The sequence below is a fragment of the Macrobrachium rosenbergii genome, chromosome 6, assembly GCF_040412425.1.
Source record: "Macrobrachium rosenbergii isolate ZJJX-2024 chromosome 6, ASM4041242v1, whole genome shotgun sequence".
NCBI lineage: Eukaryota > Metazoa > Arthropoda > Malacostraca > Decapoda > Palaemonidae > Macrobrachium > Macrobrachium rosenbergii.
In genome coordinates, this window is record NC_089746.1 from 62,419,012 (window position 1) to 62,442,052 (window position 23,041).

Consider the following 23,041-nt stretch of genomic DNA (forward strand, 5'->3'; position numbering starts at 1 on the left):
CAAAATATAAGCTTCGTATACAAACGAAGAGTGCGCTTAAGAAGGCCTTCAATATATGTATACTGTGTGTGTGTGTATATATATACATATACACACACATATATAATATATATATATATATATATATATATATATATATATATATATATATATATATATACATATATATATATATATATATATATATATATATATATATATATATATATATATATATATATATATAGTGAGTAAACACCTACTGTACACACGAAGGGAAGAGTTGCTTGGACAAGATAGATTAACTGTCAAATGATTTTCAAAGGAACCATCCAGGCATACAGAATCACATTTGCAAACCTTTCAAAATGATATTTACCTTATCTCGCCAAAAGACTCACGAGAGCTTCACCATGGCTCCCAAGGATCATACTATTCATTTGGCAGTTCCGAGAGTACTTCTATCAAAGACCAGCCACGCTGTGGCGCCAGGATACATGGAGTCAAAATGCTAATTAACATTAAAGTCGAACGTTTCAGCGACGACAGTTTTCGTTAGCAGATCCTCGATGCTGAAAGCGCGGGACGGCAGCCATAAATAATTTCTACCCTTTGTGCTGACTTGTTTTGATTTCCTTTCATGTTTTGGTTACTGTCCTGTTATTCAAGATGAGCGGAGACGCCAGCCACTGGCGGCGAGTGGCCTTTCAAGAGAGCGCTATCATTGGCTGGCTTTGGGGAGAAATGAATCTCTGGTTAGTGGTTCTCCTCAGACAAGCCAAGAGACTGGGACGCTACAAATATGTAGAGGCCATTCGCATCAGTGCTCGTATAACTCGCATCCAGGTTAGTTGACTCTCAACGCTCTTCCTGACAGTTTTGAGGATCTTGGTGTCTGTTGCAGGAATCTGTGGGACATTATTTTCATTTATATATATATATATATATATATATATATATATATATATATATATATATATATATATATATATATATATATATATATATATATATATAGGCGTGAATGCGTAAGTGAAAATAATACCCAGACAGATATATATATATATATATATATATATATATATATATATATATATATATATATATATATATATATGAATGTGTATTTGTGTTCCTATATGGGTAACAGCAGGAAAAAAAAAAAACTAAGACATTGGTTTCTTTCTCATACTCCTTTTAATTACTATATAGAACACTTCAGTAGCATCGGTCACTTCATTAGCCCGCACCACGGTCTAGGCGGCCCGTACAACAATCGTATGAGTACAGCGTCCGCTCGTGCACTTATTGCACCGCTGACTTTTTAGAGTGTACTCTTGGGTTCTTTTGTTTCAAGACATCTTTCACTGCATGCAGCGAGCATTGTTCCAATTCTCTCGTCTCCTTACTCCCAACAATTGATAATAATAAACCTTGTTCATCAGCTTATCAGTCTCGTTGCCTTCACATGATTGAATCGCCTAAAAAAAAAAAAAAACTGTGATCTAACGTTTTTCAGTATCAAAACTTTGCACCTCTCCAATCCTTCTTATTTGACACGTTATGAAAATAGTGCATCTTATAACCGCAGTGATGAACCACACGTCAACCTTTCATAAAGGAGAATCATGTTCCATGACCCCTTTACATATTCCAACCTTTAAATTTCTGTTATGGACACAAGTCTTCTATTCCAGACCTTTACCTTACAGACTTTACAGATCGTTCGGGTTGCCGCAGGTCCCCCTGCTTTGCTAATATTGTACTTTATATTCCTGTCGTCCCACCATCCTTCCTATCTACCTGTAAGAATCAGCAACTCCCATTCTCCATCATTACACTAATATCAGTTGTTCCATATTCGTAGTCTCTATTTACTGAGATAACCTTACTTTTGCTAACATCTCTTTGCACATTTTCCTTTTACAAGCATTTTCCGGGACACTTATCACAGCCACTCCCATTCTCCATCACTACACTAATATCAGTTGTTCCATATTCGTAGTCTCTATTTACTGAGATGACCTTACTTTTGCTAACATCTCTTTGCACATTTCCCTTTTACAAGCATTTTCGGGGCACTTACCACTCTCCGTGGCATCTCTTTACCCCCGGTTAACTCTGTATCATCTGCAAGCATAGGTGGCTGCATGCTCCATCCACTACCTCTTGTCTCATCCTGCAAACAGTTCTTGCGCCTAGTGTGCCTGCGCTTCTCCTGTCTTTATTCTGACGTCTTTCAGATAACGGACTGCTCTCCTCATTTCGGTCCTTGGACTTGTAGCATTCTGCTAATCCATCTCTATATGTACTACAGTCACATATAGAATTATCAATTTAGGCTTTAAAAAAACTGTGGAAACAATAGATATTTATATCTGCACTGCATTTAAATTTATAGTTGGTTTCTCAGTATTGTATATTATAAATCAATTTTTATCACGAATAAGTAATAAGTTCTTTTTTTTACTTTACAATTAGTCAAGCTCAGAGTTAAAGAGTGAATCGTTTTCATGTTATCTCCAAACTCATCTTGGACATCATTTTGCTGTATTCATTGTCGCATATTTTATTCAGTGCCTTGTTCACGTAAGTCCTGTCACTGTCATATCGAGACACTGTATCTCACCGTCTTTCAGTACTATCATCGTCACTTTAAAAAATACTCTTCGTGGTTTGGGAAGAACTCTGTGTAAATATTTGACTTTGAATCAGTGGCCAAAAGAAAAAGACTGCAGGTAAAAGGGGTAACAGTAACGAAAGTTAAGCGAAATTCAAACTGAAATTATTGTGCACAATGAAGATTTACAAATGATCGAAGAGATTATCTTTCATACCAGATTACGGTATCTGGTTCAGGCACTGGGAAGTCTTGGTGGCAATAAATTGACCATATATCGGGAAGGTAGAGAACAGAATTGTTTTTCCATTAGAAGTAACCCGTGGATATATTCATAAGTAAACATATTTTAGTTGAGACAGTTTCTATAATCTTTGTTTTGAAAAAAAAAAAAAAAATTAATTGAATGGTCAAATTTACAATTTGCCAAAGCCAAAATAATTTAACAGGAACGAAATCATCTTGACCACACAATTTCTGCAAGATTGTTGAAAATTGATTTTACTTCTAGTTCTTGGTGTTTAGTTCTTATATGCTTCTCACTTTTTTTTTTTAGGATGAAACTTTTCATGATAGGGCAGTTGTTCATCCTCGCAGACATCGTCCAAAGCACTGTTCTGGTCGAAAACCGAAGGGCGTCCACCGAATCCTTCCAAGAGGAAGCAGGCGAGAGAAACTATGATGGATCAGTAACTAATATTTCCGCAAATGAGGAAAGGAGACCTTTTGCATTACAGGCGAACCTGCTTCAGGTTCAGGCTGGGGATTACGCGGAAAGGAAGTTAGCTGGTGCAATCTGGCGCCTACTGGAACCACATCTTCGCGGGTGTCGTTTATTCCTTGTTACTCAAGACAGTCGCAGGTCCCTGTTGTATTACATCAGGAGGTATGGCAGTTCTTATGTAAGTTTGTAAGCCACACAATATTCTTGGTTTGCTATTCTTTAATTCGTCATAAAGCACTCGAGAATAAGATTACTAAACCTCAGCACATTGCAGTTTATAGTTTGGCGTTGGTACGTGGCTATACAAATGCATAACCACACTGACCAACGTATGAATACCGTACCAGATTGAGCATGGGCCTATGTTTAGGGCCACTGGATACCCATCTTCCAAAAACTAGTATTTAGAGTCTTGCAACCGACTGTAGACGATACTATAGACTGAGCGTCAAAAAGACATTCTGCCCTTAAGATTTCGCAGCAGACAGAAGTTACGACTTGAATTCACATTCATACGTACAGTACTTGCATAAATGTGTCTGTAAGACATCTACGGTCACGATTACCGGATTTGTGGGAAGCACAACAGTCATGTAACGAACAATTAACTTTTAGGCTTCCTAATATTTTTGGATCTGATTTCCGCTGAAATGATTTAAAATCTTAAGAAGTAAACGGAATAGTTTTCCTATTTTCTAACTCGTGTCGAGGTGAGGAATGCCGTCAGGGTTTTCATCAGTTCGCTTTGATGATTCCTCATTGCATTTCCTATTGGGACTCATAAAGGATTTCGTTGGAAATTATAATCCAAGAATGCTGGAAAATTAACGAGTTAATCGTTCTTTGTATTATAATTGTCTCTCATTCCCTCTACCCTCGCTAATCACACACACACTCACACGCTCACGACTTATATACAGTATACACACACAGGTACACACACACACACACACAGTTATATATATATATATATATATATATATATATATATATATATATATATATATATATATATATATATGGAGGAAGATGAATGAAACAAGGAGCTGACCAAGCGCTTTCGTGCTTTTTCACATCTCAGGGTCAAGTGATACAAAAAAATCATTATTTGTTATAAAGTCACTCTGTGGCAGCGATACACAGACATAAAAACTATCGTACAACTATTTTTAAAAACTAATTGTCTAAAAATGTTATTTACAAATAGTTCGTCCAGTTTGTACATCCCTGGGTTGCTGTTGATCAAATCTACAAGATTTTTCTTTATAACTCATGACTCAGCAATGTTTCTTCTCGTGAAGTTTATAAGTACAATAGCCATTATAAGCTCTGTATAGGCTCTTGTGCCTAAAAACTATCGAGCTGGTTCGTTAACGAGTTCTCTCCAATGCTTGGAAACATGTCAGGTGTGTCCGAGAAAAATAATGTGGATTTTATAGATGGGTTAATAAGGTTTAATTTTAAAAATGCTAAAGAGATGTTGTTCAGTAGAGACATCACGAAAAGAAAGTTTGTTGAATCATGTGTAACAAAGAAAAATCGTGTAGATTTGGTCAACGGCAGCCCAGGGATGTACAAAACTGGACGAACTACTTGTAAATAACATTTTTAGACAATCAATTTCTAAATAGTTGTACGATAGTTTTTATGTTTGTGTATTGCTGCCACAGAGTGAGTGTATAACAAATAATGATTTTTTGTATCATTTTATATATATATATATATATATATATATATATATATATAATCTACAATGTGAATAAATTATTTTTCGGATGAACTGTGTCCTAATCTTGTTTATTTATAACTTCTATTGTTTGCCTTAGGTACAGTTCCAAGTTATACATCCCTTTAGTGCTGGTTGACATCAGGCCATCCCGACAAGCTTCAACCAGGAATCCTTTGCATATGCAGAATGGTATTACTGGTACCTGACAATTACTTTTTCTTGATACTACTGCTGACAGCTCCGAATTGTCCAGGTAACTACGCTGCCAAGTGTCTTTGTACAACCTGCCTGTGCTAAGTGCATCTCTATATAAGTTGTAAATTATATACTTGGTTTATTGGCCATATGCAGTCTATATATACTGTATATATGTGTGTGTGTGTGTGTATCTGTGCATACACACAAACAAATATACAGCACCACAATGCTTACACGATTGGCAGCTTCCTGCAAGACTCAAGACTGTGGTTGATGCCGGATGCCAAGATTGTTCTGCTGGGACACAGAAAGGGTGTTCAGTCAACGCTATGGCTCCCAGCCTTGCGGAACTCCGTCCACGCTGTTTATCTAGTTCTCGATGATGTCAACAGTGGTAATTGTAAAAGGTTGCTTGTGTGAAAAATACGGAGGTTGCTTCTGTGTAGTTTGTAGTGTAATGATGATTTCAAAACTGAAATATTTCTCACGTGGAATCGTAGATCGAATTCAGAGAGTTCCTCCTCTTCAGGTAAAGTGACTGTGTACAGTCGTTGTCTCTTCTGTGGCGATGAACCTGGGCAGGTGCGGGTTTTGACTTCATGGCATCTGGGGTGGGAGGAGCCTAAATTGTTGAATCTGTTCCCTTGTAAGTAGTAGTCTGTCTATCTGTCTGTCTCTCTCATGGACCGTAATTAAAAACCATTATTGCTTTACAATTCTCACACGTTGCTTTTTATAGGCTTATTGCACATCGAGATATGCAAGTATATAGACGTATGGAAAGTAAGCAACCATCATAACAACCACTGCCAAAGCTTAACCAGGATTTCTCAAATGTTTGAGATGGCGTCAGAGACTTCCATGGACGTCTCCTACGGGCCGTCTCGCTGCCCTTTTTCCCTTACGCCGACTACGAGATGAACCTGAAGGATCTCTCCAAGCCTGTGACTCTCCGAGACAGCCTCGATCATAGGATTCTCAAGACGACATCTTCCCTCTTGAACTTCACGTAAGGTCGCAATGCCCCTTTGGGTTCTATGACGTTTTTCTCAAAATATATTACAGTAGACTTTTGGATCTCTCTCTCTCTCTCTCTCTACCGAGCCGTTGAGAAAAGCAGATATTGATAATAAACGAGTGACATAAAGATTCTCTCTCTCTCTCTCTCTCTCTCTCTCTCTCTCTCTCTCTCTCTCTCTCTCATCGAGCCGTTGAGAAAAGCAGATATTGATAATAAACGAGTGAGTGACATAAAGATTCTCTCTCTCTCTCTCTCCCCCGAGCCGTTGAGAAAAGCAGATATTGATAATAAACGAGTGACATAAAGATTCTCTCTCTCTCTATACCAAGCCGTTGAGAAAAGCAGATATTGATAATGAACGAGTGAGTGACATAAAGATTCTCTCTCTCTACCGAGCCGTTGAGAAAAGCAGATATTGATAATAAACGAGTGACATAATTTAGATTCTCTCGTTGAGAAAAGCAGATATTGATAATGAACGAGTGAGTGACATCTCTCTCTCTACCGAGCCGTTGAGAAAAGCAGATATATTGATAATAAACGAGTGACATAAAGATGGACATTACGGTTGTTCTTGATGCCAGGGTGTATTTCATTATTTATCTGAATCTTGCCACGAAAATTATTCATAATTAAGCCCGAATTTTCATGACATATCAGGTTGTAAACTCTCATTTTCACGGTTGGTTAACTAACAAATCTTTTTAAATACACATTTTCGTCTTTAAATGAATTAATTGAGATAATGAGCACAGTTCTAAATCTTGGTTGATTTATTACTAAAGACTTAGTTCTCCAAATACAGTCTGACAGAGAAGGAAAAGTATGTCACAGAGATTTCATTTGAAATGAGTAGAAAAACGCTTCGTAGGAAGGTCACTTGAAATATAATGAAAAATGTGTCCTAGAAATGTAATTTGATATAGAATAAAATAGAAGGTAGAAGATCTGTTTACAACCTGGTGTGTCACGAAAATTCGGGCTTAATTATGAATACCTATCGTGGCAAGATTCAGATAAATAATGAAATACACCCTGCCATCAAGAACAACCGTAATGTCCATCTAATGTCACTCGTTTATTATCAATATCTGTTTTTCTCAACGGCTCGGCAGAGAGAGAGAGAGAGAGAGAGAGAGAGAGAGAGAGAGAGAGAGAGAGAGAGAGAGAGAGAATCTTTATGTCACTCGTTTATTATCAATATCTGCTTTTCTCAACGGCTCAGTAGAGAGAGAGAGAGAGAATCCAAAAGTCCACTGTAATTCCACATGAAAAGAGAGCTACTTTACGGTCCCAAAATAAGACTAAAAATGACCAGAAACGTATCCAGGTACGAGGTGTACACGCCGCCCGATGTGAAGGTGGGCGTTCCAGCGCCGAACGGCAGCTGGACAGGCATGATCGGCGTACTTCAACGAGGCGAAGTCGACATCACGCTTGCGATCACCATCACCGCGGGGAGGCTTCCATTCATGGACCTCGCTAGAATGTGCGAATCTGATCCCGTTATCATCACGTCCTTGAGGCCTCAGTTGTTACCCCAGTACCTCGTTATAGTTCGGCCCTTCACAGGTAGGTTAACTGATTATTCCTTCTATATATTTTACCGTTCAGAAAAGTCACTCTCTCGAATGCGCGAGTAGTAGGAATGTTTTGTGTTGAGAACCGTCATCAAAATTTGCGTTTCTTCAAAATCACATCGGCAAATCATACACTTTTGGTTGTGACGTCAAAGTGCAACAGAATCAAATCAGTCATTCTCTCTCCCTCTCTCTTTTAATTAGTCACGAAGAAAACATCGTAAAGATTATTTGAATTCTGAGGGCTATGTCAAGCAAGTGCGCATCTACGTCGTTCTGGGGCAATTAGTCTATGAACTGCTTCTTTGTCAGCCAATTTAGCTCGTGCGCAAATTTTCTGTTTGCACCAGTAGTTTCTGTTAGCAGTATTTGATTAAGCTGACCCTATGTCAGTACGGCCTCTTGCTCCTTGAGCAACCCGTAACAGGCAAGGAAGCGAAAGCCATTTTTAGCAGCAAGTATTCAAAGATTAGGTAAAAAATTTATCACCTTGCGAGTAATTTGGGTGTGGGAAATATAATGAGATTAGTTTCAAGAACATTCTATGGTTAGTTTTCAAGATATGGCGTCCCGCTATTTTTAGGGAAAGGTCCTGGTACTCGATTACACCTCGGGAAAATGCTTCCCGTGCCAGCACGAGGGTAGATTAATCTAGATAGATAAACAGAGAGTCTCTCTGCCTATTTATTTGTGAGCATGATTGCGCAAGGCATTATGGTTGGATTTTTACAAAATTACATCAAAGGTGGGCTTCATGACTGGCAGCAAAGGATTAGATTTAGAGAAGGATGCGGATCTTGATCTGAATCCGGGACGCCACTGAGGAGATGGGACCCAATGGGGCTCAGCTCTGATGGAGGTTTGAGGTTCAGGAACGCTCTTATTCATTATCAGTCTTACATGCGGCTCTGTTCTTTAATACTGATGATGAATAAGAGCGTTCCTGAACCTCAAACCTCCATCAGAGCTGACGTTCAGGAACGCTCTCATTCATCATCAATATTAAAGAACAGAGCAGCATGTAAGACTACATGCTACTCTGTATTCTCCTCCTATTCTGTGTAAGCCTGATAATGAAGTTTACGGCCGTTTGTCTGTTTCCGTGGGAACGCATGCACTTCTCGGTGAGTGATGATGAAACGCAATGAAACTTTATCTTTATTAACGAAACGCATGGTCTTTTTCAGTAAATGTGTGGATATATCTAGTCTTGAGCATCATGGTATGGGGAACTTCTCTCTGGCTGCTTGAAAAGATGAGATCGAGATTAACCGGCGAAAGGAGCATGACGCTCCACAGAGCCATATTTTATAGCTGGGCTGTTGTTCTGGATGACCCGCCACCCAAACCACCAAAATACAGCGCAGGGCAGGTTGGTCACTTTCATCTCATGTACAAAATTTCTCCTAATAACTTCAAATTGGATTTTATGCCATATTATATCTAGTGGCACACTTTGCATATCGGATGGTTTCCTATCTAGAGCTCAGTATTCCTCTCAGTATCTGAAGTTAGATTTGTGTTGAAATCGACTTTCTAACCTTGATAACAAGATAGGATAGCTGTTTTCACATTAGGCACAGAAGTTCTCTGAATAACTATAATTCAAAAAGACATTCATTTCACAGATATTACTAGGTTGGTGGCTAGTGGCATCGCTGGTGATCAGCACTGGCTTCAGGTCGTCTCTAGTAGCCAATTTATCTATTCAGAGCAAGACCAAGCCCATCGACAGCTACGAAGATTTGCTAAGCCAAAGCAACTGGCACTGGGGCATGCACGACACGATTAGTGGCGGGCAACCCAATATCCGTACCAACGATCAAGATCCCACACTTAGGAAAATCTATCAGAAGTCGGAGGTACGTGTATTGGGAGATATCGAGTGCGGGTTTTTCTTTTACCATTATTTCTTCTGAAAGTCGTCGCCTGGCGTGAGAGGAACGTTAATGCGTAATACCTGTGCGCTTGGCGTTCGTCTTCTTCTTTGGCGTTTGTTGCTGCTGTTGCATTTCTTATCACTGTTTCTGTGGCATTGTTATTTCTGTTTTGCTGTTGTTGTGGCTGCATTGGTGTCCTTTTTTTTTTTTGTTGGTCTTATTTTTAGACTGTTTCGTTTTTAAAGTTTTATTTGACGTTACTGATGGCTAACGCTAATATTATTTATTGCAGGCATCAACATAAATTTACTGCCAAATTGTAGGGATCTGCTTCATCAATGAAGGCACATTTTTGATTCGTTTCATTGCCTTAACCACTTTTTTTTAAAGTCACATTTGTTTACATACTTGAAATAGCGAGTGGCCAATTAAATACCCTTTCATTGCATCGTCAATCAATTATCAGTTTAAGTAAACTAAAGTGAATTCCAGCTGATAAGAATGCTTATCAAAATAAATTAGAATAATTAAAGTCGATTTACCATTATTATTATTAATGATTTTTATTAATGAAATATTTTAAATCAGACGAAATTAGAGAACTAATTAGACAAATACTGAAATTTCATATATATATATATATATATATATATATATATATATATAGATATATATATATATATATATATATATATATATACATACATACATATATACATACGTACATATACCAGATACGTATGTAACTGTAATAGCCACAGCGTCCTCTTAACTTCTCGAATTCTTGATACTTTTTTGGATACGCTTGTCACTACAAAGCCTGAGACTCAAATGCAAGAATATGAAGCAATTCTGCCGTCTGTAGCAGGGTTCGAACCCGCATCAGGGGTATCAGAACAAGGTCGCGTTACGGATGCGGGTTCGAATCTTGTTACGGACGTCAGAATTCCTTTATGTTCTTGCATTTGGATCTCAGGCTTTGACGTGACAAGCGCATCCAAAAAGTGTCAAGAATTTGAAAGGTTAAGCGGGTATTGTAGTTATTACAAATATACATATGTATATACATACATGCATATGTAATTCTAATAGCCACAATGCCCTCTTAACTTCTCGAATTCTTCGCTCTTTTTGGACGTGCTTGTAACTACAAGCACATCCAAAAAAAGCGAAGAATTTGAGAAGTTAAGAGGGCATCGTGGCTATTAGAATTACATATGTGTCTGGTAAAAGTGACCAGTAGATTCTACATACATACATATGTATATGCATGTATATATACATATGTATATAGATACATAATATATATTTATATATATATATATATATATATATATATATATATATATATATATATATATATATATATATATACATACGAGTGTGTGTGTGTGTGTGTGTGTGTGTGTGTGGTACATCACGACGGTTTACTTCTGTAGCTTTGCAAGTTTTCAAACCTTAAAAAGCCAACATCAATTTTAGCATAATATTATAATATTACTTGGTATTCAATTTCTCTTCCCCTCAGTCCAAAAGCATAGAGGAAGGTCTGGAGAAAATACTTGAGGGAGGGTACTCTTTCCTTATCACAAGAACTAGGGTAAGAACGGACATCGCTTCAAAGTACACGGATAAATTTGGGCGCACATACCTCTACATCAGCAAGCAATTTTACAAGATTCTCAGTGATTTTGGGTGGGGTTTTAGGTAAGTATACGTTTCTTGTATTCTAGGGAAACAGATTCTCGTAGTCTAGGGAAACAGATTCTTGTTGTCATTATGAGAGTGTAGTCCGAAGTATGAAACAGAATTTTATTTTGTGAATAGGAATATCAGAATAAACCCCTTTAACTTCGGTTTATTGTGTTCCTAAATTACTTATGTCCCTATAACACTAGCTTTGAGTAAAGCCTTTACTCTGTTAACTGAGGCAGTTTTCACCATAAATTTGTTGATAAATCGACAAGTCTGAGCTTGGATATCAAGAAATCTAATGCCTAGTGAATCCCCGATAAATCTATGTAATTTATAAGGCCTATTTCTTGAACTAGACCAACTAAATTATGTAATTTGAAGGGTACCATTACACTAAGTCTTAGCGATTAGAAACGATCTAAGAACTTCAAAGATTAAGTGATTTATAGACTTGACTTCTAAGGAAAAGGGTTTGAAGGGTATAAGGCCGTCCCCAGTAAAATAAAAGCAGCACTGATAGATCCAAAAGTACCTGTAAGCTAATTTCCCCAATAAAAACCATAAAACTCATACGTAATTAGCTTCATAATACAAAGTATTGCATGTTTCAGCGTAAGACTTAGTTCACAAAAGCTAGTTATCACCAGTTATTTGAACGTTCCAGCTGGACATAAATGCTGGTCCTAATTGTGTATCAGATTTTAAAAGAGCGTCCATTCCACCTTCAGGAAAGGGGCGCCCTACTATAACCTTTTCGTCATCACCTTCCACCGCTTGATTGAGGCCGGGTTAATAGACTATTGGATCGAGGACGCCATGGCCGCCCGAATCACACAGATACGGAGAGAAAGGAAAGAAGCCCAAACAGCCGGCGTCACACCAGGCGTAGATCTAAGCAACATGTTTGTAAGTATCTTGAGGGAGAGCGCTTTCAGAGTGCAAAGACTCTCCCTTTAGCTGCGGAACTCAAGGTGAAGAAGCCCTCTGCAGAATTCGTTCTGCGACTTCCTAACTGATTTACGCAATTACGCCTCTAACAAATTTATCTTTCTTCCAAAAACTCCATCAGCCCGGTAGTTTTGATTTTATTCAAGGTTAAAATTAGCCATGATCGTGCGTCTGGCACCGCTATAGGTGCCAACAACACAGGCCACCACCTGGCCGTGGCTGAAAGTGCCATACAGCATTATATGCTGTACAGAAAACTCGACTGCGCCGAAGAAACTTCGGAGCATTTTTTACTTATCAGGTTAATCCGATAACTGAGGTTGACATATAATTAGTCAAGATATTTATGTGAGTTTAAAACAAATGGTCTTCCACTACTATAATAATATTCATTACTAATCGTCCTGTCAATTAGCTCTATATCTTCACTCTTGCCAAGATTCATTTTAAAATTTTTTTCTCCTTGAAAAGACTTTCTTACTCTTTCAGTAGTCTCAGCAATTTCTCTTTGGTATGACCATCACCAATGTATCTCACTTCCTTGGCATAACTCGCCTTTCTCTCACATTCACGTTTTCACCAAGCTAGATTACTCATTCGTATTCATTTCCTTGCATAAGCTTCGCTTTTCAAACAAAATCTCACATCGTCTGAGAAGTAATCTCCAGTACAAAAACTTCAGCACTCCATATCTCTTCCTCCTATTTCTAATTCCTCACTCAACAAAGTTCGGGGGTCGTTATCTAGGACTAATATTTCTTGGGGTTCCTTATCTTTATGATATTTACTCGTACAGTCCTTTGTTTATGTTTTTACGGTCATCCCCAACGGGCTTGTACTAAACACGCCGCAAAATCTTGGGGGTCACTATCTTAATCACTTTACTAATTGGTTATAATGTGTGCCAACCATTTTTTTTATTGAATAGCCTAAATATGCAGCAAAGCGCCTAATCACACTTTCACGGTCACAAAACTGCAATTGACTCCTAGTTCCCTTCTGTAACTTGAGTCTTCTGTCACTCACATTCTTCAGTTGACTCCTGGTTCCCTTCTATAACTCAAGTCCTCTGTCACATTCTTCAGTTGACACCCAGTTCCCTTCTGTAATTCAAGCCTTCTGTCACATTCTTCAGTTGACTCCTAGTTCCCTTCTATAACTCAAGTCCTCTGTCACATTCTTCAGTTGACACCCAGTTCCCTTCTGTAACTCAAGCCCTCTGTCACATTTTTCAGTTGACTCCCAGTTCCCTTCTATAACTCAAGTGTTCTGTCATATTCTTCAGTTGACTGCCAGTTCCCTTCTGTGGTAACCCGAGTCTTCTGTCACATTCCTCAGTTGACTCCTAGTTCCCTTCTATAACTCAAGTCTTCTATCACATTCTTCGTACCTTGAAAATTCACTCCAAATCCATGTTCAGTTCTACATTGGTTTCATCTTTTCTTGTATTAGTCAGCTCTGTCGTCTTCAACTTTTTTGTATTTTTGTCCTGAATATCTTACTGGTCAGGAATTATATTTGTGGCTTATGAGTTAATAAAGCACTTTCTGCCAAGAATAAGTTCGTTGGTGTTCAAACTAAGCATTTGAATCGATTCCCTTCATCTGCGATCATTTAGACATTTTCTTGTAATGTGAAAGCAAAACCTATAATGAAAGTTTAACTACCAAAACTACTTTATACTGGCGTGTTTTTATATTTTCTCACATTTACTGTTTTGGTCATATTTCATAACTGAAAATTTCGCATGTGCAATTTTTCAGGAGGCCGATGAAGTGATCCTCAGGACAAGACACATGATGGGGGTTTATCTCGTTACGCTTGCCGGATTCATTACTGCTGTGCTGACTTTCTTTGCTGAAAAACTCATCCACAGATACAACGCTGACTTCTTTTGCTGAAAAAAATCATCCACAGCTATTACACTGAGTAAAATTCAAGCAAAACTTGATATTATGAAAACACTTAATTCCTTGAACATATTTCCAGTACTGTATCACTCTTTTGAATTTAACTGATTAGCGCAGTTATTTTCTGTGACTTGTACGAATAATGCACGGAGTTATTATGTATATGCATTATGTGTAATATGAACGTCTAATGAAAGACATAACTAGCTGACAGGTTTGTTTTACTAACCTCAACATTTTTCATCACATCAGAGAGCAGACCAATTGACTATATTATTTTTTATCATGTGAACTTTCTCCTTTTCTAAAGTAAGCGATACCATAATGTCTCTATATTACATCAAGAAGTTTTTTTCCCACTTAATCTATGTTGCATCTTGTTAGAAAATAATGACCGCATGCTAACGTGAAGTCAATACATGTAGGCTATTGCTGTACTATTTGTCGAAGATAAACTTATCGATAATTGTATAATTTTGTGAATGCAGCATCATGCGTATAAAACTGAGAAAAATGTATTATCCTGACGGGAGTATTTTGGTTAACAGGTTTAAATCTAAGGGTCGAGAATTTCTTCGATAAATCAAAAAAGGTGGTTATAAATTGTCCTCAAGTATCACCAGCCCACCATTTACTTTTTAGCTATTTCACGAATACTGGCAGTTTCAGTTATCTATATATATATATATATATATATATATATATATATATATATATATATATATATATATATATATATATATATATTTATATATATTTATATATATTTATATAAATGGGTGTGTGTGTGTATTCCAGCATAACTGAAATGCATTGAGCAGTTTCATTCAAACTTGGTATACATATGACTTACTATCTCGAAAAGAATACCGTGGGGGTCAGGCATCACTAGCACCAAAGGGGGTGGGGGTGGGAAGGGCTTCCCCGAAACGGGGCTGGTTCTGCCCGTAGACTTAGTAACTAAATAGCTCCACAGAGGTCAAGGGTAAGATCTGATGCCTGAAACGAATTCCTTGAGATCATGTTCCTTTTAGTAATCTGTATATTTATGTATTAAAAAGTGGATACTTGAGGAGATATTTCAGCTCAGTCAATGATAATGGGCACCATTTTGAATATGGAATTATGCTGAATTTGTCCTTTTTTTTTACTGTGCTATTCCTAAGTGTCCAAACAACACACTCATGTAATAGAACAAACTATTGTAAATAGCTTACTGTTCCCCCTATTTTAATATATTTTGTATGAATCTGAATTTGGGTTTATTTGCTTTTGTGTTTTTGTTGTGCAAAATATTAGGATATACAGGAAAACAAATAGGCCAATATAATGATAAACCTTCACTCTATAAGACCAGCTCTATGACATTTTGCCGAGAAATTAGTAGTTTAGGAGATAGTGAAGAAATGTGAGTAAAAATTGAATTTTTCAGTTTTTTCAAAAACGTGCTTTCTAGTTCGGGGCTTGTTTGCTCAGAAACTATCTGTTTTAGCGCAACAACGTATAGAGACAAACAGATGTAGAATTTAATTTCCTATTTTTATTATATCTATTCCTCTTACCTGTACGATGCACCGTTTTGGAGAAAAACGGGAAAATATTGAAAAATGTACCCTCCACACAGACTAAAAGTGTGAATTTCACTATTTCAAAATAGCCGAATTTGCCCCATTTTGGATATGGTGTTCCTAAGGGTCCATATAACATATTCATGCAATAAAACAAACTATTGCAATTTGTTTGATTTAAAAAGCTATTTCCCATAGACTAATAAGGACATAATCGCCTTCACCACTTGCCGATATGAGCGCAGGGTAGTGTTTCGATTCCCACCACGGACATAGTTTTTTTTTCCTTTAGTAATTTATATTAAAGATAATTCAAGTTTATATTCACATGCATATATACGGTAGATTCTCGTAATAAATCAAAAGAACCCATTTAAAAAGCAAGAGAGAGCATAAGACAGTGATTCAGTGGCGGTCACCCATGCAGTTACTGACCAAACCCAATGCAGCTTAACTTCGCTGATCGCAAAAGAGCAGTCGTGTCACCTTAAAAAGCGATTTGTGTCGCAAAATGAAGGTTATTCTACCAAATAATATATTCATATTATAGAACGTTGGTGTGCGGCTGTGAAAAAATTCCGGTGGTATAGGGATACGCCTTATACCACCAGTATTTCTTTATTTTGGGGCCGTACGGGTAGAGAGATATGACCACTTGGTTATGCCGCTCTACGAAGGAATATGTCTTGGAACTTCTACTGTATCTTGAGATTAACCCTATTCCGGGTAACAAGGGCACCAACGCCAAATTAATTCGCCTTAAATTCAAATTATATTACTTCCCACTAACATTTACTACTTCCAAAACATTTCTGCCACCAACACATCTCTTCTCTTAATAAAATCACACATGAAATCCACTTCGTATTATATTAATTGCATAGAAAGCATTTCATCAACGATAACCATCTCAAGCACCTTTCCACTGCCTTGGCGATGCGTTTTTGTTTTTCTTCTCTTCGTCTTGAATGACGACGTCCAATGGAAACAAAGATGGCAGCGCTGTTGGAACTCGAGGTTCATTACCCTTATGAGCAAACTTTGACATTTAAAATCATTAAGTAAAGGTTTCGGCAGCGGGAGAGAAATAAATTGCTTAGGTTCGAGAAGTCAGGATGCATTGGGCAGAAGGAGCAGCAGCTGAAATGAAACAGTGACCACAAAAAGAAAGGGCAAAGCTGAAGTATGCTTTAGTCAATAATGAACCTCGAGTTCCAACAGAGCTACTTCATGTTAAGCGAAAATAAAATGCATTTAAATATTCGTTGTCATTTAGAATTATTCCAAAAAATTCACGATATATCCTGCATTATTTTCTTCATAAAAGACTGTATATTTTTTGAAGGAGGGGAAGCAGGGGCAACTCAAAAGAATATTTACCGCCGTAACCCTACAACAAAAAGAAACAACCCAAGCGGCACGAGCAATTTACAGATTACTTTTTAATTATTATTAATTTTGCCATTAAGTTGTGTTTCCTAATGACGTCTTGAATATTATGTCGTGTACTAAAGGTTTGTAGACAATGAAGTCTACGGTTAACAGTAACTTATACATATAGCCTAAATAGTAAAGTCGTTTTTATGTAAGAACGTCACTATATGAATACAATAATGGATCTGTGGAGGACCTGAAACACTCTTGTACTAAGTGGTTCTGTTTTCGGCAAGGTTGACCATTGCGAGGCCACGTACTTAAGAAACAAAACATAAAATTCAGTAGCAAGCAAAGAACGATAGTGACCTCGAAAATTCAATCTAGATTTTATGTAACTGCTGAAAGATGATTATCATATATATGAATCTGGTATCATCAACTATTCATTAGAATTAAAACAAAACTAAACAAAAATATTAAAGCAAATAGTCCCACAAAATAAGGTTTCGAATAATTATTCACCGAGTCCACAATATGAACTAGTCTCAACTTCTATAAAGACTTGCATGTACAGGCCAATATATCTTCTACAATTTAGAAAATCATCTTTCTTCCTAGAAATCGTACAGTATTTCTAGCCTAATCTAGTCTATATGTGGGAAAAATGGCAGCGAGATAGTGTCTTTCAAACTGTCTTAATGTTCGTTGCTTCTCAAACTATATGTGCTTGGCTTATACCCGATGGTTTTCTATCTTTTGTACATCGCAAATGCAGCCTAATAAGGCTCGTCAAACCTTATAATTGGAGGAATAGAGGTTTGTTCAGAGGTAATATGATATATGAGAATAAAATAGAAAAAATGGAGCTATTTACTCGGAAGAGTCGTTGTTTTATTTTGACAGTTTGGTGTAACATGATACCGAGGGTGGCCACCAGACTCCCTCTACCCTCTCCCAATTTAGAAATCTACAGCATGTAGAGACGTTTTTATGAAGCTACATAATTCATGCTATTTTTATTGAGGTCACTACGTGACTGAAATTGAAAATAATATAGTACGTCGTGCAAACTGATTGAAATGAAAAGCTAAGTGGACTCGCACCAGCTGTCGCAAGCTACCATCTTTGTTTCCATTCGGCTTCGTCATTCAAGACGAAGAGAAAAAACAAAAGCGCATCGCCAAGGCGATGGCAAGGTGCTTGAGATGGTGATCGTTGATGAAATGATTTCTATATAATTAATATAATACGAGGAGGATTTCATGCATGATTTTATTATGAGAAGAGATGTGTTGGTGGCAGAAGTGTTTTGGAAGTAGTAAATGTTGACGGGAAGTAATATAATTGGAATTTGAGGCGATTTGATTTGACGTTGGTGCCCTTGTTACCCGGAATAGGGTTAACCTCTAGATACAGTAGAAGTTCCAAGACATATTCCTTCGTAGAGCGGCATAACCAAGTGGTCATATCTCTCTACCAGTACGGCCCCAAAATAAAGAAATACTGGTGGTATAAGGCGTAGCCCTATACCACCGGAATTTTTTCACAGCCGCACACCAACGTTCTATAATATGAATATATTATTTGAGAGAATTACCTTCATTTTGCGACACAAATCGCGTTTTAAGGTGACACGACTGCTCTTTGCGATCAGCGAAGTTAAGCTGCATTGGGTTTGGTCAGTAACTGCACGGGTGACCACCACTGAATCACTGTCTTATGCTCTCTCTTGCTTTTTAAAAGGGTTCTTTTGATTTATTACGAGAATCTACCGTATATATGCATGTGAATATAAACTTGAATTATCTTTAATATAAATTACTAAAGGAAAAAAAAACTACGTCCGTGGTGGGAATCGAAACCCTACCCTGCGCTCATATCGGCAAGTGTTGAAGGCGATTATGTCCTTATTAGTCTATGGGAAATAGCTTTTTAAATCAAACAAGTTGCAATAGTTTGTTTTACTGTATGAATATGTTACATGGACCCTTAGGAACACCATATCCAAAATGGGACAAATTCGGCTATTTTGAAATAGTGAAATTCACACTTTTAGTCTGTGTGGAGGGTACATTTTTCAATATTTTCCCGTTTTTCTCCAAAACGGTGCATCGCACAGGTAAGAGGAATAGATATAATAAAAATAGGAAATTAAATTCTACATCTGTTTGTCTCTATACGTTGTTGCGCTAAAACAGAAAGTTTCTGAGCAAACAAGCCCCGAACTAGAAAGCACGTTTTTGAAAAAACTGAAAAATTCAACTTTGTACTCACATTTCCTTCAATATCTCCTAAACTACTAATTTCTCGGCAAAATGTCATAGAGCTGGTCTTATAGAGTGAAGATTTATCATTATATTGGCCTATTTGTTTTCCTGTATATCCTAATATTTTGCACAACAAACACACAAAAGTAAATAAACCCAAATTCAATTTCATGCACAATATATTAAAATAGGGGGAACAGTAAACTATTTGCAACAGTTTGTTCTATTGCATGAATGTGTTGTTTGGACACTTAGGAATAGCACAGTAAAAAAAAAAAAGGACAAATTCAGCGTAATTCCACATTCAAAATGGCCCCCATTCTCATCGACTGAGCTGAAATATCTCCTCAAGTATCCACTTTTTAATACATAAATATATAGATTACTAAAAGGAACATGATCTCAAGGAATTCATTTCAGACATCAGATCTTACCCTTGACCTCTGTGGGTCCCTGGGTCAAATGTCAGCTACACTTAATATAAGAAAATAATAATATACTATTATGATTAGCAAGAATTCGCTAGCAAATTGCCTCCCCTCCCCCCCTCCTTTGTTGTTGTTGGTTGTTATGTGCTGTTTCATTTACTGCCAGCCGGCCGATCGATAGACCATCTGTCTATCGACTTAAAAACAAGGGTTTAAAAAGATTAAAGGCGCTCCCATTTTTTATAAAGATCTTTCCTTCGAGGCAAAAGTAATCTGGCTTGTGTTTCTCCTACAGGCCAAAACCTCCCTGCGGGCAGCAGGTGCAATGAGTCAAAACATCTGTGTTGACGCCCCCTGCCCCATAGGAGGGGATAAAAAGCAGAAACCCACGAGGTCGACACACACGCGGGCTGGAAGATATGGAATGAAGACGTCCCCAACACCTGGCCCCATCGATGCCCTTGCATCCTAACCACGTGGCCCTTTCAAAAGTATACTTTTCCTCGTGCCCTTCGACCGTATTCCTCGAGCCCACACGCCATTGCTTGGAGTTTCGAGGAGTCCCCATCGCCTTGCCCCTTTACGGAAGCCCTTGCATCTCACCACGTGGAAGAAACTCGCCCTCGGAAATCGCAAGTCATCCACGGACTGCCTTCTACGCGCCCTCGGAAAATCTGCTAAGGTAAAGTGCCCTGGAAGAGCCCCATTTCAGTCACGCTTTTGTCTCTTAATATTTGCTTAAAGAGAAAGCCAGAAATCTCCTTGTCTAATGTCCGTGCGCCTCTTGCATCGGCAGTATTAAGTCTTTATTACTCCTTTGGCACACTCAGTGCAGCCTCGAATTCATTATTCTTTTGTCTATTTTCATTACTGGCGTATAATGTGCATATCTCTCATTTCAGAGGATCCTATTTCGTGGAAGCTTCTCGGACTGTGTCTGAATCCCCCAGTTTCATTCAATCAATTGTAGGAATCTCCTTCAGGATAGTAATCTACTTGATACTGATATCATTTATGTAAATACACTCCTTTAAATTTGCCCACGTGTTTTACGTAATATTTCCCTCAGTAACAAGAGCCCTATGCTCATATGAAATTCTCCTTTGTTTTCCTTTCTTTTTACGTTTTCCTGTACCCACGAAGTCAGAATCACAAGGCTAAATTACCTTAAATTGTTGCTACCTGTCTCAGAGCATATTTCAAACTAAAACCACGGAAAAACGTAAAAATACATATCTTGGTAATTGATTTGGGTATACACTGATTATACCAATCATGTACAAGAATAACTATGAAATAAAATACATATCTTGGAAATTGATTTGGGATTATACATTGATTGTAATGATGATATACAAGATTACCTGAAATGAAAAACAGTAACAGAGTAATTGAATCTTTGAGGTATTTAAAAGATAATAGAAAAAATCTACAATAATTCTGCCTCAAAGAACATGCACAAAATAGATTAGTCATGTTCAGTGTCTTCATCTATTAATGTGTTAACAAGAGTGCTAGCTTGACACTGCTCATAAAACTCTGTACAGTATAACCCATGTTTTTTGCATGAGCAGTTGGTCAGCTATTGTTCTCATGTATACCGAACAGGAATAAGCAATATACACTTCCTGAGTTTATCAAGCAGGAAACAAATTAACGCTGCTTGCAAACCCGGTTAGTGTTGTATATTATCTTCTCTACGCTATCGCACTTGATAAACAAGTGCACGCCTAGAAAAAAGCGGAATGCATACCTATCGTATTTGATCCATTCTATATTTGACTAAAATCAAATATAAGATGTCAAGACTACTCCAGAATTAATTCATCCCAAATTTGTGTTTTCTACAAAATCGTTCACTATCTTATCTATGGTGTTATAACCTTGCACGAACAAAATAACTTACGCGACAGATAAGACCCGTATGGCGTCCTGAAACTGCCAGTATCTTATCTGAAGCGATAGTGCCCAGAGACTATACATGCTAAGGGTTTCAACCAAGATTCTGAGGCAACTAGTTTCAACGTCTGCGGAGGGAAGGCTTGCGCCATGGCGGAGGTAGGTCTGGAAATAGGCATAGCTTTCATATGCACTTGGCGTTTCGACTGTGAGCGAAAACTGAGATGTTCTCTAAATCGGATATTTTCATTTGCTGTTCTATTTTCTAAGGCAAGTTCCCAGGTAGATCAACTGAAAATTGCGTCGACAGAAAGTGAATTTTAACGGACGTTCATAAACCATCGACTTCTGAAGACGTGGAATGTTTTCCTCTAGGTTACAAGCTAACCATGAATTTTCACCGTGTCTAATATACGTGTTGCGTGTAATCAGATAATTGAAAAATAAAAATTCTTTTAGTGAGACTTCATTAACCAGCGCTATCAGAAAAGAACGTCGTCGGTGTAAAGTTACAGTGACCAAAACTAAACAAAGTTTGTTATAGAGTAAGGTAGAAATCAGTTCATAAGTTTCCCTACCCTCCAGCTTGGGAATGAATACCAGCGCCAGCTCAGATCTCTTCCCTGGAACTTTCCACCTTTCTGTACTCCCAGTATCTGTTGGTCATCCGGAGGGAGAAAACTGGTCGAAAGATGATGAATGTGTTCATCATAATCACTGTCGTTATCATCATCGCCATCCTCATTTGATTTGAGGTTTTTCTCTCTTCGGTATTTCAATAAATAAATATTGAGGTAACTATTAATAATATATATATATATATATATATATATATATATATATATATATATATATATATATATATATATATATAGAGAGAGAGAGAGAGAGAGAGAGAGAGAAATGCTCCTTATATAAACATTTGTCACTCAGTTAACACGTGCTATTTATATCAGTTTCTTCAAAAGAGTAGCAATTAATCTTACGTAAAATAAATACCAGTTACTGGGTTAACAGGTAATCGTATGTTTCAGCCTATATAAAAATCAGGGATATACACTGACAATACTGTCATATATATATATATATATATATATATATATATATATATATATATATATATATATACATATATATATATATATATATATATATATATATATATATATATTATATATATATATATATACATACATATACATACGTTACTTGCCTGAA

At 37.3% G+C, this 23,041-nt stretch overlaps 2 protein-coding genes across 2 annotated transcripts in view; both read left to right on the top strand.

Moving 5' to 3' along the window:
* Positions 1–648: 648 nt before the first annotated feature.
* On the top strand, positions 649–14,495 carry LOC136839645 (probable glutamate receptor). Its single transcript, XM_067105958.1, has 12 exons — positions 649–825; positions 3,156–3,485; positions 5,150–5,305; positions 5,496–5,644; positions 5,780–5,896; positions 6,094–6,259; positions 7,602–7,843; positions 9,039–9,223; positions 9,480–9,713; positions 11,260–11,438; positions 12,155–12,332; positions 14,138–14,495. The coding sequence occupies exons 4-12, from the start codon at positions 5,524–5,526 to the stop codon at positions 14,273–14,275; spliced, it is 1,560 nt and encodes a 519-aa protein (XP_066962059.1). The 5' UTR covers positions 649–825; positions 3,156–3,485; positions 5,150–5,305; positions 5,496–5,523; the 3' UTR covers positions 14,276–14,495.
* A 7,372-nt stretch (positions 14,496–21,867) lies between these two features.
* The window catches only part of LOC136839646 (protein Aster-B-like), a 60,710-nt gene continuing 59,536 nt past the window's right edge, over positions 21,868–23,041 (top strand). The window contains exon 1 of the mRNA XM_067105959.1: positions 21,868–21,982. Within this exon, the coding sequence (XP_066962060.1) occupies positions 21,974–21,982 (9 nt within the window). The 5' untranslated portion in view covers positions 21,868–21,973. The remainder of the gene's footprint in view (positions 21,983–23,041) is intronic.

Bases quoted from the DNA above. Each gene is read 5' to 3' on its own strand.
- LOC136839645 (XM_067105958.1), top strand. From the start codon at position 5,524: ATGCCGGATGCCAAGATTGTTCTGCTGGGACACAGAAAGGGTGTTCAG. The intron at 7,844-9,038 runs GTAGGTTAACTG...GGTCTTTTTCAG, and splicing joins TATAGTTCGGCCCTTCACAG to TAAATGTGTGGATATATCTA. The intron at 11,439-12,154 runs GTAAGTATACGT...TTCCACCTTCAG, and splicing joins GATTTTGGGTGGGGTTTTAG to GAAAGGGGCGCCCTACTATA.